Source organism: Petaurus breviceps, unplaced genomic scaffold (genome assembly GCF_028583685.1).
Source record: "Petaurus breviceps papuanus isolate PSGF00001 unplaced genomic scaffold, PetGlider_PUasm1.0 185, whole genome shotgun sequence".
In the NCBI taxonomy this organism is placed as follows: Eukaryota; Metazoa; Chordata; class Mammalia; order Diprotodontia; family Petauridae; genus Petaurus; species Petaurus breviceps.
The window spans coordinates 23,468,081-23,483,099 of record NW_027185797.1 but is presented as its reverse complement, the minus strand read 5'-3'; the positions used below and the strand labels follow the sequence as shown (position 1 = coordinate 23,483,099).

Genomic DNA, 15,019 nt, shown 5'->3' with positions numbered 1-15,019 from the left:
TTTAAGAAAACTTTCCTGGTTGTTCTAAGGTCTCTTTCCCTTTCCAAATGATCTGGGATTCATTTTCCTGTTTGCCTCTTGTCTCTCCCCCATCCCCCCCCCCTTCCCGCCCCCATGAAATACAAATTCCTTGAGATCAAAGACCATTTGTTTTGGTCTTTGAGTTCCTGGTGCCTAACAAGGTAACTGGCACACAGTAGGCTCTCATAACAAGTCAAATTTACAGGGCATTGGTATGGGACTATTTCCTTACTGGTGAAGATCCACGTTCTGAGCCTGTGGGATGGGACCAGCTTTGGGACCAGGGTTACACAGATCTTACCTTATTTTATCTTCACAACCACCTTGGGAGGTAGGTATCCTTATTAGTCTCATTTTACAGATGAGGAAACTGAAGAATACTGAAGTCCAGTTAATAAGCATCTAAGGCTGGATTTTAACTCAGGGCTTCCTGATTCCAGACCTAGCACTCTATCCATTGCACCATGTAGCCCCCTAGTCAATACTGGTGATTGATTGAGAGCAGGATCGTTTTCTGTCTTGACTTTGTACCCTCAGCACCTACCTGGCACATGGTAGGTGTCTAATTAGTGCTTGCTGATTGAATTGAACACTCTGCATTAGATGTTGGGCATGTAAGATAGACTCTGTTTTCTTATTTTGATCTTAAGAATATGGAAACATGACTCAATTCATAGCCACTCTCATGGCTTCAAAAGCGAGATCAGCACAAGAAACCTCCAAAATAAATGTTACAATCATTACAGGTCATTAGGTGAACTGGCTTCTTCCAAATTTAGGTTTGAAAGAGAACCTGGGATTGAATTTGAACCAGATAAATCTCATTTCCCAATCCTTAACCAAAACAGAACCCTGAGACTTTTCTTGCTGGGTATTTTATTTCCATAACTCACTAGATCTCTGTATACTGTGAGTGCTAATCAGTGTTCAATAAATCCCAGGAAGCCAGAGCCAGCTATGGGGGACATCTGACATCCAACAATGGTTTGCCTCCTGGAAGCTTTGTGTTGGCCTGGCATGCAGGCTTCCTTCAGAACAGGAGCTGACGGTTCCATTCTGGTCCCAGGGCATGCAGACAGGAAGATTATTATCAGAAGTGCACAGCAGAGGGTTGAGTTGGCCATGGGGAGACAGTCTAACAGAAAGAACAGGTCCTCCATTCACCAGGCTGACCATGCTCAGGACAGTCCCAAGTCCTTTTGGCCATGCCCTCAGCCAGCTGCTCAGGGAGGAGGCAGGCCACTACCAGGGTCACTCATCAGATGAGTTTTGTTAAGTGCCCTGTGAAGCTGCTGCGTTTCCACAGGGTTGCAGGGTTGGCATTAAGTAGTCCAGAAACCCAGCTAACACATAGAAATGAAGCAGCTTTGTCTGACAGACCAAGATGAGCTCCCCGGGCCCTCTGGGTGCCAGGAGAGGCAAGCCCCTCTTTGACAGATCTGAGGCTCTGCCCCCGTTGGCACACCTGCTCTATAGGCGGGGCTGCTGAGGGCAATGGGTAGAATTAGGACCTGTGTGAATTGTAAGGCCATTGGACACCTCCTCCCCCTGAGTGACTGGACTCCATCTGGGCCAATTATCAGCTACGTGACCTTGGCCCTAGTTTCTTCATTATCATGGTAGAAAGAGCACTAGATGGGTTTGAATTCCCCTCTGATGCTTACTACCTATGACCTCGAGAGCCTCATTTCACTTCCTGGGGCCTCAGTTTCCTCATCTGTAAGAGGAGGAGGCTGGACCACAAGGCCTCTGAGGACCCTTCTGGCTCTATTTGTATGACTTTTGTGATTTATTAAAACAAAAACAGAAAACAAACCAAAAGGGTAAATGATGACTGCCTAGCTGCCTCATGGGAGAGACAGGGCTTTGAAAAGTGCCTTCAGCACGGATGTGTAAAGGTGGCCATCCTCTCCCACCCCTGGTCAGTCCTGAGCCAGGCTGCCCATGGGCTGACCTCCAAGCAATGCCACACTGACTGCGGCCACAAGGTCTCTGACAGCCCAAGCTTCATTGCCCACTGGTCTGTCTCACCCTTATTCGTATCAGGTTCCACCGCGGTCCCTGAAACTGAAGGAAACCCCAGAAACAGCTGCAGTAGGACTGCCACATGCCTGTTAGTCACTGTTGTGGAGCCTGGAGATAGGGATGGGGACAACCTCATCTGGTATAGGGAGCTCCCAGTGTGGAAACTCCATCTACTAGTTCAGGGTGGCCACTTCTCTGTCATTTAGAATTGGAGAGAGATTCCTGGGGCACCGAGTGACTTGTCCAAAGTCACCCAACCCGGGTGTGTTAGAGTGTGCCCTGAAGCCAGGCCTTCCTGGTTCCCAAGCCAGTTTCCCCCTCCCCCCTCTGTCTTCATTATGTCCTACCTTGTATTTTATTTACCTGGGCACTTGTCATATTTTTAGCCCCCACCCCCCAACTAGTATGCAAACTCCATAAAGACAGGGATTGTTTTCACATCTGCAGGATCTAACAAACAGTTTATTTATTAATAAATATTTGTTGAATTGAACTGAGGCACCTTAAGCCAATGATAGGAAAAATTTCAGGCCCATTCCAGTTCTTTGGCCTCTGACCAACCATCCTCCCCCTTCCCCTCCTCTTCCTTCTCCTCCTCTTCTTTCTCTTCCTCTCTCCTTTTCTTCCTCCTCCTCCTCTTCCTCCCCACCCCCCACTACCCAGCCTGCCCCCCTCTCCCTAAGGGCTCCCCTTGGACGAAGGCCTTGGCCAGGTGTAAGCATTGCCTTTCACTAGAGGAATGTATCCGGTTTGGCAGCTCTCTAGATGAGTCTAAAATACTTCTACCTGTGAGGGGAGCACGACGTTGCTAAAAAAAAGCCCCATGCCAAGTTCACAGAAATCTCCCGACTTCATTTATCCTAAGGTTGGGGTGGCCATGTCTTTTTGTAACCAGGGTCACTGACCTAGAGAGAGGGGAAAAAATCACTGAAGATTAGAAACACACACACAAAACCCCAATTCAATTTGAGAGACGTTTGCTTTCTTTTTTAAAAAATCCTTCCAGACAGAAAGGTCATTCTATTACCTGCTATCTAAGTTAGGAACAGGGAACAAGACCAGAAGTCTGTGTAATTATAATGGCCAAGTGTGGCCCAGAAGGAGAGAAGAAGAAAAATGAACACGTTTCCTCCCTTCTTTGCCGAGGCAGGGGGCCATGGGCTTCATGAAACAAAGCACGTCCAGTCTGCTGATGTGTTGGTTTAATAAACTTTTTTTTCTTTCTTTCTCTTTCTCATTGTTGGTTACAAGAGATGATTCCTTGGGGCGGGGGAGGAAGTATATATTTGGAAATGGAGGTGATGAAAAAACAAACCATATCAATAAAAAAGGAAAAAAATAACACAGGAAATCAAAGACTTTATTTAATGCGATGACAAGGCTAAATAAAACATGTCAGTTGTATTTTTCTGCTCAGAGAGAGAGGAGGAAAAAGAGAGGAACAAAGAGGAAGAGGAAGAGGAAGGTGGAGAGACAATGGGTTCAAAGGTGATTTAGCTGGAGGCCACAGAGGGGATGGGGACCTTTGGTGTGGTGGGAAACAAAAATGAACCATCTTTTTATTTATTTTTTTCTTTTTTTGACCCCTCTTCCTGCCCTTTAATTCTTAATTTTTAAAGACTCCACTTTGCTGGGACTAAGCAGTGTCAGTGATTGGATCTTAACTGCCATTTTGGGGCCAACTCACAGGATTCTAGATTGAGATCTGGAAGGAACCTTAGGGGTCACCTCATCCAACCCTTTCATGGACTAGATGAGGTCTAAGGTCTGCCTAAGGTCACAGAGATAGTGGCAGAGGCAAACCCAGGACTTCTGACTCCAAATCATCTTCCATCACAATCCTCGTTTTCTGGGGACACTCAGAGGCTGAGTAATTTGCCCAGGGTCAAACAGCCAGTATATGTTGGAGCTGGAACTCGAACTCAGGCCTTCCTGAAGCTGGGACTGACACTGGGTCAGCTACCCCACATTTCTTTACTTCTACTGTCTTTTTCCTTCTCTCTCTTTCTAACAAGGCGGATACTCATCTCTGAGCTTTAGATACAGGGACAGATTGCTAACACCCTGAGGACCAAACAGGCCTGAGCCAAGGGCTGGAGGTTTGCACCCCTTTTCTGTGTTCCAACAGCACACAAAACTTGGCCCATACTTAGGTCCAAGGCCCCATTCAGGAAACAGGGTCCCCTGTGCATATGCAGGACCAGACAATGAAAGCAGGGATGGTGGTGTCCAGTCCCTTCCATCCCATCACAGTGGTGAGGGTAGGTGGGGCTTGTGGACGATGCACATACAACCTCTACCTTGGCCCTGTCCCAGAAGATGCCTAGGACAACCGGGAGGAATGTAGTTCAATAAATGGCTGGCTACCCTTATTTAATTTTGGGGGGGGGGGAGGCAATTGGGGTTAAGTGACTTGCCCAGGGTCACACAGCCAGGAAGTGCTGGAGGCTGGATTTGAACTCAAGTCCTGACTCCTGGCCACTACCTTTCGAAGGTTGAGAGGCTGTAAAAATTGTTAGGGAGTTGGATTCAGACCTGGTTCTGAGCTCTGCCTCTGACGCTGCCTGTCTGACCCTGTATCATTATTTAACAAATGGAAGCCTTGGTTTCCTTATCCCTAAAGTCAGTGGCTTCTAAGCCTCCTTACGGCTCTGGATTCTGAGCATAGGGTTCATTCAAGTTCTCCTGGGATGCTTTTTACTTGGGTTACCTTGGGCAGGTCACAAGCTCCCTGGGTCTGTTTGCTCATCTGGAAGATGAAGGGGTTGGGTGAGAGGGCCTGTCAAGTCCCCTCCAGCTGTGTGCTACCACTGTGTGATCTAGGTAGTAGGGTCACCAGACTCAAGGGTGGATTAGATATTTCGGCATTAATTAAAAGGGGACAAGAGGGGACAAGAACCAGTGAATGACCTTGAAAACATCACAGAACTTTACAAAAGTCATGCATGTCTGGGTGTCAGCAAATCAACAATAGCCCCCATGGGAGATCAGAAATTCAGCTGTTGGGACGACCAGGTAGGACAGCAAGTAAGAGCACCGGCCCCAGTGTTGGGATGACCTGGGGATCGAATCCGGGCTCCGACACTTAGCACCCACCCAGAAACACCTGGCCGTGTAACCTTGAGCAAGTTACTTAACCCCGATTGCTTAAAAAAAAAAAGAAATTCAGCTGTTGGTGACAGCTGGTCCTGCTTGAATCTGGCAAAGCTGCCTAGTGGTGGAGAGAGGGTGTCAGCAACCAGGCCCCATTCAGGGGACTGAGGCCTGCAGGGCACAGGGGGGCCACTCCTGGGGAAATCTACCTAGGCACTTAGCCTCAGGGGTCCTAGATTTAGGGATGAACCTGCTGGTTCTGAAAAAAGACAGATAGAGAGAACTCTCTGAGTTCAGATTGGGAATTTATATTGTCACACAGAGGAGACAATTAGGGCTTGTAGACAGCGAGGAAGACCGGACCCCTTGGAGGAATCTGGGGGCTTTGGAAGTGGACCTAAGACCTACCTGGCAGGGATTTCAGAAACCCCTGGGCCTTGGGTGCTTTCCTGGGGTTACTCCCTGTGACAGCTCAAGGTAAGCAATGGCCTTAGGCTGAGAGCCGGATTCTCATTTCAGTGACATCCTCGAATTGGCCCTGGGCTTGGGTGGATGGGAGAATGGGAAGAGGCTTGTTCAACTGGTTAGAATAGATGAACAAATAAAGTAGCCCAGGTGTTTGAGATCATGCCATTTGTCAAACCTGAAACCAATTTACATTTGTCCACTTAGACCCTTGACTAAGATCAGGCATAGCAGACAGGACTTGGTCCCCCAGGGCGCGCATTTAGAAGGTTAAGGAGAAAGATACTGGGTTTTGGAGTCAGAAGATCTGGGTTTGAATCATAGCTTTGCCACTCTGCTCAGCATGTAGTAGGTGCTTAATAAATGTGGTTTCTTTTGGGAGGGGGGAAGGCAAGGCAACTGGGATTGAGTGACTTGTCCAAGTTCACACAGCTAGTAAGTGTGTTCAAGGGTCTGAAGCAGATTTGAACTCAGGTCCTCCTGACTCTGGGGCCAGTGCTCTATTCACTGCACCACCTAGCGGCCCCATAAATGTTTACTGATCAACTCCCACATGCTACCTGTGTGGCATTATAAAAAAGTCACAACTTCTCTGGCCCCAAGTTCCCCTTAGATGTCCTCACCAGTCCCAACCTATGATTTAAGGAGCACGTTAGCAGCTAGAAACAACAGAGCTTAGTACCTAATTAGCAAGAATTAGTTGAAAGGCTTAATATGCTATGTTATGGAAATGCTTATTTTATTTCATAAATTAAAAATAAAATAAATTTTAAAAACTTTAAGGGGAAGCTTAACCAACTCTGGATTACAGGGAGCTCCTACAATGTCAGTCATATGTTTTGTCCCAAGCAAAAAAACTCCTAGATCTGATTGTAAATTTTCCATCACACCTGAGAGGGACATGACAAAGTAAACAGTGCTAGGCATGGAGCTGGGTTCAAATCCTGCCTCTGAAACTTACTGTGTAACCCTGAGCAAATAACTTCAACTTAGTGCCTCAGGACTTTTTAACTGAGTAGCTTAGCACTCTGCCTGGTGCCACAGAGAAAGCACTTGATAAATGTATATCGGCACATAGTAGGCACTTAATAATTTATCAACACATAGTAGGCACTTAATAAATGTTTATTGTTACGTAGGGCACTCACTAAATGTTTATTAAGTCCCAGATAGGTTGCATTAAGGGAGGGAGTTCTAGGCTTGGAAGAAATCACAACTCCTTTACCAGGAAAGTATTTGAGTATATATCACCCCTGTATTTGTCAGACTTTTAGATAAAACTTGTAAACAACATTAGCTCAGTTCAGGCAGAAATAAAAATCTCATTCAGGAACAACATAGAAGTGCAGTGATGAGGGAATGAATGCCGACAGAGGTGCCCAAAGGGGATGGAATTGTGTTCGTCATAAGAAATGTCACATGTGGGCACCATGAGTTCAGGCACTCACATGAAGTGATAGATGGTGAAGGAAGCGGGACCAGAGTGGTGTGGACACTGACCACAAGCCTAGCAGAGAAATCTAGAGAGCTGAGGGTCAGAGAAGGTGTGACTTATACCCAGGGTCACACAGCTAGGAGGTTTCAAACCCAAGAATTTATGACTCCAATGTGGTGGGCTGGAAAGAGTGGTTTGGAGTCTGAGGACCTTGGTTTGGATCCCAGATCTGCCATGTACTACCTCGGTGACCTCAATAGAGTCTCTTAACATTTGTAAGCCTGTTTCCTCAATTGTAAAATGATAGGGTTAGACTGATGACCTCAAAGGTCCCTTCTAACTTACATCTGAGTCTAGCGCTCTACCAACTAAGCTAGATTTCTATTTTTTTTTTTTTTTTTTGCTTTTTGGAGGGCAATTGGGGTTAAGTGACTTGCCTGCCCAAGGTCACACGGCTAGTTTTTGTGTTAAGTGTCTGAGGCCGGATTTGAACTCAGGTCTTCTTGATTCCAGGGCTGGTGCTCTATTCACTGCACCACCTAGCCGCCCCTAAACTAGATTTCTTAATGACAAAATTTGGAAAAATACATGTTAAAAAAAAAATCTGAATGGGACACAGAAACAAACAAGTCTCTCCCTACTTTGCTAAAATTAAATACATTTAACAAAATGAAATAAGGGAAGTTTCAGGTTTGGGGTACAGTTTTTGTTGCTGTCATCTGTGTATCTTGAGGTATTGTGTGTGGTAGAGAGAGGGTAGTCCTAGAGGCCAGGATGATGTGTTCAAGTCTCGCTTCTGACAAGAGTGACCCTGGGCAAGTCACTTAACTTTTCTGTTCTCTAGGTAGTTCTCTTAGAATCAACTGCAAAGGTGCTGACCTATATTGGTGGATGGGATTTTCTTGTACAAATGAAATCATAGGTCCCATCCCTTATATATCTTACTATTTGTTTTTCCATTATATTTTCCGCTTCTAATTTAAAAAAAAATCACTAAAAGGGAAGGTGTCCATTGTGGACCACCTTTACTTGCCCTTTTATTCTTCTAGAAAATATATATTTGATGGTTATTCATTTATGATCTCCATGGCTTTTTTCTTACAGTTGAGATGGTTAGATTTTAGGATTACTGAAATTGATTATGATTTAAATATTATTAGATTTCTATTATGTGTGGTAGAGATCCAGCTCCCGGGCCCAGGTCTAAGATCCAGACTCAAGTTCTACCTGTGACTCACATTGTCTGTGTGACTTGGATAAATCACTTAACCTCCCGATTGACTTAGCACTGTCCAAGAGACTAAGCGGCAGAGCAGGCTTGTCACCTGAACTCCACACATCACAGCAATGCCAGGTCCAGTCCAGTCCTTGTCTCATTGCAGGGGGATGTGTGTGAAAGCAGGAAATCCTCACGGAGGCTCATGGGGCCACCAGGGCTCCTTTTATGAAGATGAAGCCAGAAGAGGCCCTGTAGCCAGGGGAGGGGGCACAAAGGACTTTCTCCACTGTCCATGTCTGACTTCACTCTCTTGGCTCTGAAGGCCTAAATATGGGCCCATTACTGAGTCAATAGTGCCCAAGAGTGTTCTTCCAATAACAGGGCAGGTAGCTGGGAGCTGAACCTAGAGGATGAAGGCCCTGGTGCAGCCTGGTCCCTCCCCTTTCTCTTAAAAAACAAAACCCAGAGAATGGCAGGTGACTATGGGAGCCCCCGCTGGGCTTTCTGGGATAATCCTGTGGCCATGGATGGCTCCTGGGCTGCTCTAATGACAGGCAGTGGTATTTACTGCCCAACAGCAGTGGGTCTGAGATCCCTCAGGGTCTCCATCTGTGATGCTCTGGCAGCTCCGATGGACGCTGGGATTCTCTCTGAGCCCGGCCAGCTCCACATGCAGCTGGACTTGAGAGCTGGGAAGGCCAGGCTCCAATCCCACCTCGGACACCTTGTGTGAACCTGGGCAGTTCCTTCCCTGTGAAAGGAAAGGCTTGGATTCCCAAGGCTTCTCAGGGCCCTGATCCCATGGTTTGCTGGGAATCCTGCTTCAGACCACGACCAGCTGGGTGACCCTCTGGGCTCCTGTTCCTCCCCAGGCTCTTTCTAGCTCTAATCCTATCCAGGACATGAGCTGGAGCTACAAATTCAATTCAACTTTTTTGAGGGGGAAAGGCAAGGCAATTGGGGTTAAACACGGCTAGTGTGTCCAGTGTTTGAGGCTGGATTTGAACACAGGTCTTCTTGACTCCGGGGCTGATGCTCTCTATTCACTGTACCACCTAACTGTCCCTCAATTAAACTTTTAAGGATAATGTAAACTCAGACACTTAACACCAAAAATACTAGCCGTGTGACCTTGGGCAAGTCACTTAACCCCAATTGCCCTCCAAAACAAAGAAAACTGCAAACTCTTTGTAGCCCCACTGCTTTGTACATAGCAAGTGACTAACATTTTTTTTCATTCATTCAATGTTTGAGGTTAGAAACTCTTTACTATTTGTATGCCCCATGCTTTGTATACAGCAAGCAACTAATAAATGTTCCACCCCACCTTCCTTCAATATAAGCTATCTGAGGGCATGGAGAGCTTCATTGTTGTCTTTTTATTTTTTGTGCCTGGCTCAAAGCAGGTGTTTAATAAATGTGTATTGATAATAGGCAATGTTTTTAGCTTTAAATTATAAAAAATGGCACTAAATCTATTTCTTCTCTTCTCGAGAGGAAGAACAGGAGGGATCCTTAGAAGACAAAGGAGGATGTGAGTAGCCTGGCAGCATCTGCACAGTGGGCACCACTCAGTCAAGCAGCATTTATCAAGTACCTTTGTGCTGAGCACTGGGATTAACTGTCGGGACACAGAAAAAGGTCAGTCAGTCTCTGCCCTTTAGGGTCTGGGATCCAACGACCTGGATTCTAATCCTGGCTCTGCCACTTGGTCCTTGGGTGCCTTTGGGCCAGTCTCTTTAGTTCTCTCAGCCTGCTTTCCGGCCTCCCCCATTTACATTTATGAATTCTATTTATGACCCAGAAGATGGAGGGCAGAAAGCAGACCCCAGCCGCAGGGCTGCCGATCCAAGAGGGCCTACCCACCAGGCCTGCTGGGGGCACGCAGAACCCACCTGGAGCCAGAACGGACCTGCTGGCTGACCCTAGGAACTTGGTGCCTCCGTTACTTCTCAGATTTCTTCAGGCTCTTGACTGCATATGATCCTGTGAAGGACATGAGCTGGAGACTGAGACTGGGGCCCAGCATCTGGTGTCAGAGGAACCAGGTGGGATCCCAGCTGCACATCACAGACTCCATGAAACCAGGAAAATCCTCAGCCTTGAAGAGCTCCTGGCTGGCTGACTGAACTTTGAACCAAAGCCTTCTCTTCTCTCAGTACAAAAGAGTCCGTGATGCTTGAGGATAAACAGAGAACTTTCAGTATTAAAACCTCTTGGAAAGTGTTGCCAAGTTCAGTAACTGGCCCTTGTTCTTGGAGAAGTTGGCTCTGAGAAAAGTCTGATCTTGTCTGGGCCTGTGCTGGGGCCTGGAATCCCAGGGGGCGTTTGCCTGCCCAAGGGTGACCTCTAGTGGGAGCACTGGGCACCCTGGTGTTGGGCCTGGAAAGCCAGCCTCAGGAACCATCTCCTGCCCACGGGCAGAGTGCTTTACAATTTACAAACTGCTTTTCTATGTCACTGCTTCATTTGATCTCACAATCCATGTCACTGCTTCATTTGATCTCACAATCCATGGGGCCTCTCACTCTTTCCCCCCACTACCACCAAAAAAACAAACAACGGAATAAAAACCACCCCAGGAAGGTGTGTGATCTCACCTCCACCTTCTCAGGGCCTCAGATCTAGAACTGCGGGGGCATTAGAGACCTTATTTTATAGATGAGGTCGAGCCTGGGGTCACAGAGTTAGTCATCAGCAGAGCTGGGGATCAAACACACGTGTTCCTGGCTCCAAGGTCAGTTTTCTATTCTCTTAAAAAAAGACCACAAAAACCAGAATTCGGGGATAAAATGTTTATTGTACCAAGCTTTTAATGATATGCCCATCTACAACAGGCAAACAAAAACAACCCACATGAAAGTAAAGGATGGTTAGTGAGCTTAGTAATGGAAAACAAATTCCTTTTGTCCACGGGCACCTCCCGATAGCACCATCTCCTCTCCCCATTACCCACCTGGTCCACACAAGGGGACCATGACATTAGCAAGACTAGTTTATAAACGAGGTCCTTCTTTCCTTCCACTCTCTTAGATGGGAAACTCAAGACAGGCCCTGGCTCCATGCTGTTGCTGGCCATGCTTCGCAAGGCACCAATGTGGTTTGGCCATTCACAAACGGGAATCCCTCACCATCATTAGTAGGAAGTGTTAATACAAGTTAACACCAAGCCAAAGGTCACAGGGGATCAGCAGATGAATACAAACAGTGGACCAATAAATAGAATCCCCCCGTGCAAAATTTTAAAAAAAAATCTGCCCCTTTCCATAATGTTTCCATAATGGCTGGTGTACACGTCCAAGATTTAATAAATGGATTTTATTTAGAGAGAATGGTACCAGGGCCTGTCTAACGACAAAAACACTCAAGTATAAAACCCAGAGAAAGAGAGACTTAAGCAAAGGAGAATCCACAAAACCCCAACCACCCCCGCTACTAAGCTGCCCAGGAAACCCTGATTGGTGGGCGGCTCTTTGGGGATCTTAAAATGCAACTTTTGTGCATGAATATACAAACTTTTAAAAGGCTTCCCACCAGTCAAGTGGTTCGAAGTCAATTAAGGGAGTAACAGCATGAACGCGGATCGAATTTGGGGTGTTTCATGTGCTCACAGGTGTCCGTGTTTCTGATTCTAAAATACCCAGTGATATCTGGGATGGAGTTTTTTTTTAAAAAACCCATAAAACATTCATCTACAATCATTTTCAGCAATAGTAAAAATAAAGAGCCAATGTTTCTCAGAAAGTGACTGAGCAGGCCCTGAATGCTTAGAGACATTCACATGTTCCCCTACCACCTGTCAAGTGCTAGAAGGTGGGCCAAAGAAATGAGTCAGGCCCCGGCCTTGACCCATTCAAATCCCAGAATGAAAAGTCCCATGGGACATAATGTGCGCATTAGCAAGGCTGATTTCTCCTAGGTTCTGTTGGCTTCTGAAGTCACCTTAACGAATTGGAAAGAATCAGTGGGAGGTCTGGGCAGAGCGATGGCCACTGCACAGCCCAGGCTCTCACAGGGACTGAGGAGGAGGTAACCAGCCCAGCACAAGCCTTCTGAAATGCAGACAGGGTTACACTGGTGGAGGAGTCTGTCTCCATGTGCGTGATTGCCCATCCTCAGGCCTCAGGCAAACCCTCCAAACCTTGTCTCCTTCCTCGCCCCCCATCCCTGGCTGGCCGAGTGACTGAGGTGAGAATATGGAGAAGGGAGAAAGCCAAGGTCACCTTCTTAGGGCCTCCTTGACCTGCCATGGCCAGGTCATCTTCAGAGAATCATGGTTCCCTGGTGACGGAGGTCCAAAGGTCAAGGCTTTTCATCCAGACTTCTCCTTACACTTGAATCTTGCTAAAAATCATACCTGTAGTGTTTTCACAGCTTTGCAAACAGAGACACACAGGATGGCTTGGCTACTGGTGAGGCCAAGGAGGAGACTCTCAAATTAGAGAAGTAGCCCTGAACAGTCTGCAGGCTTCATACAGGCCTGATGGCGGGACCAGGCCTCCAAGATGGTGGGACTGAAACCTCCTTTGGAATGCCAGGCACAGCAAGGGGGCCAGGCCATGGAAGCCCGCACCTGGCTTGGCCCAGAGATGCTGAAGGCTAGTGGGCTATAGCAGGCACAGGCAGAGATGCTATTTACACCAAGCGTTTTATCGGGTGACAGCCCAGAGCTGGGAGGCCTGAAGCAGATGTAAGAAAACTTCTGGAAGTGGGGGTGTGGTCCTAAGTCTAAGCAAGAAGAGGGAGGGAGGGGAGGCCCATAATGCATCCCACAGCAGCCCACTGCCCCTGCACTGGGCTTCCAAAAGAGCAGAGCGGCAACCACCCAAGGCGGTTATAAACGCAGAAAACTAGAAATAGGAACAATGTAGTTGTTGTTAAAAAAAAAAAAATACCACATCCAAGAGTATTAATTAAGAACGATGCTGGCTTGATTAGACTGTGAGCCCCTCAGATGCAGGGACTGTTTTTACCTTTCTTTGTAACTGCCCCCCCACCCCAGGCACTTCACATGGTGCCTGGCATACAGCAGGTGTTTGATAAATGCTTTTTCCTTTAACTAGACTGGACGAGGTAAAATTCTCATTGTATATTTCCTGCATTGAATAGATCAATGTTATTCCTTCTTTCCCACCCACCACAATAATGCTGGTTAATTGTCATTTTAAAACAAAATTGGCCTCACCCAAAGACCTAATATTAATGAGTTCAATTTAAAAACAAACAAAAAGAAACAAGTAAAGACAGTCCCAATATCCCAAGCTACCACGATGGAGTTATTCCAAAAGGTGAATCCAAAAAACCACCGTGAGTGGATTTTGGAGGCACACGCACACACGCACATACACGGACGACAAACACACACGCAGGGATAGCTGTGCAACATTTGCATGATGGTGTTTTTAAACACCCACATCTTGGCCAATGAAATGAGTCCCAAAGCCATCTGGCACTGGACCGCCCACCTATCCCCCTCCACCTGGGCTAGAAAAGAATGAACCTGGAGAAATCCACCAACATTCACGTCTGGAGTAAAGCATCAAGGCAAGGAGCGTCTGGCCTTGGCCATCATTGCTGCCCGAGCCTGTGGCTCACTTAGAAAGGCAGAGGCTGCCCGGCACGTGGCGGTGTCGTCCCTGTTAGAAATGCTCTGGATGGCTCTGGAGGCAGGACAGCATCTCCTGGACTGGCCGGCCTTCGTAGCAGATCTGATAGACAGCTGTAAACAAGGGAAACCTGGAGGGAGGGGAAAGGGGACGCAGTAAGACAGACCGTCTGGATTTGCGGTACAGCAATGGACGTAGAAGCTTGCAGGTCGCCTAGAAAGAGCTCTCTGCCTCCCCAGGCTTCCTTTACATCTTGCCTGGCCCTCGTCAGTCCAGAGCAGGCATCAGCATTCCCATGTGACAGGGATGGGAAGGCTCCGCCCTCCAGTGACCCTGAGCTCAGGGGCTTCTCAGCATTTCTGCATCCACCATCCCCGGGTTCTGCTTTCTTTGCTCTGCACCAACTCATCCAAATCTTCTCCAAGCTTCTCTGAATTCCTCACATCACAGTGATGTCCCACAGTCTCTCCAGCTGTTCCCAGTCTATCTCCCATCTCTGTGCCGCCCACACCTGGAATGTTTTCCCCTTCCCCTCCCAGGTTTCCTCCAACACTGAGTTTAAGCCCCAGATCTTTCCTCATCCCACCCCCACCTCTACCCCACCAGAGGCCAGTGCTTTCCCCTCCAAGGATTCTGTCAGTCAGTCAACAGGCATTTATTAAGGGCTTACTATGGGCCAGGCACTGTGCTAAGCACTGGGAATACAGAAAGAAAAGCAGCTCCTGCCCTCATGAGGCTTTCCTTCTAGCATCAAGAAAACAACATAGAAAAGAGTGAGGGGGAAAGACAGCGGCCTAAGCCCTGTAGAGATAAGTGAGGACAGCCTGGAGAGGCAGGAAGATGTGGCTGACCCGGCCTCCTTAACGTGGAGGGTCTGGGGACAACCGGTCAATTAGAGGGAGAGGCCAATGGGGCTGAGGGCCCCCAATGTGGGAAGTTGTCTGGGGTGGAACAACCTTCTAGGGCATACAGCCCCTGGGATCCCACTGCCACAGTGCCCACACTTAGGTGTAAAATGCTCTACTGACTGCTTTGTGCTTTTACACACCCACCATGGACCTCTCCAACTGCACTGGCTGCCATTTTTAAACGATTCCCAGTTTCTGATATGATTTTGTAAGTTGGAAGGATTTTAAAATCATAAGTACCTGCAAC

General features: G+C 47.4%; 1 protein-coding gene across 1 annotated transcript in view; it reads right to left on the bottom strand.

Annotated features, from left to right (window-relative positions):
* Window positions 1-11,038: 11,038 nt before the first annotated feature.
* Window positions 11,039-15,019, bottom strand: part of GPD1L (glycerol-3-phosphate dehydrogenase 1 like) — a 34,861-nt gene continuing 30,880 nt past the window's right edge. The window contains exon 8 of the mRNA XM_069088573.1: window positions 11,039-13,994. Within this exon, the coding sequence (XP_068944674.1) occupies window positions 13,898-13,994 (97 nt within the window). The 3' untranslated portion in view covers window positions 11,039-13,897. The remainder of the gene's footprint in view (window positions 13,995-15,019) is intronic.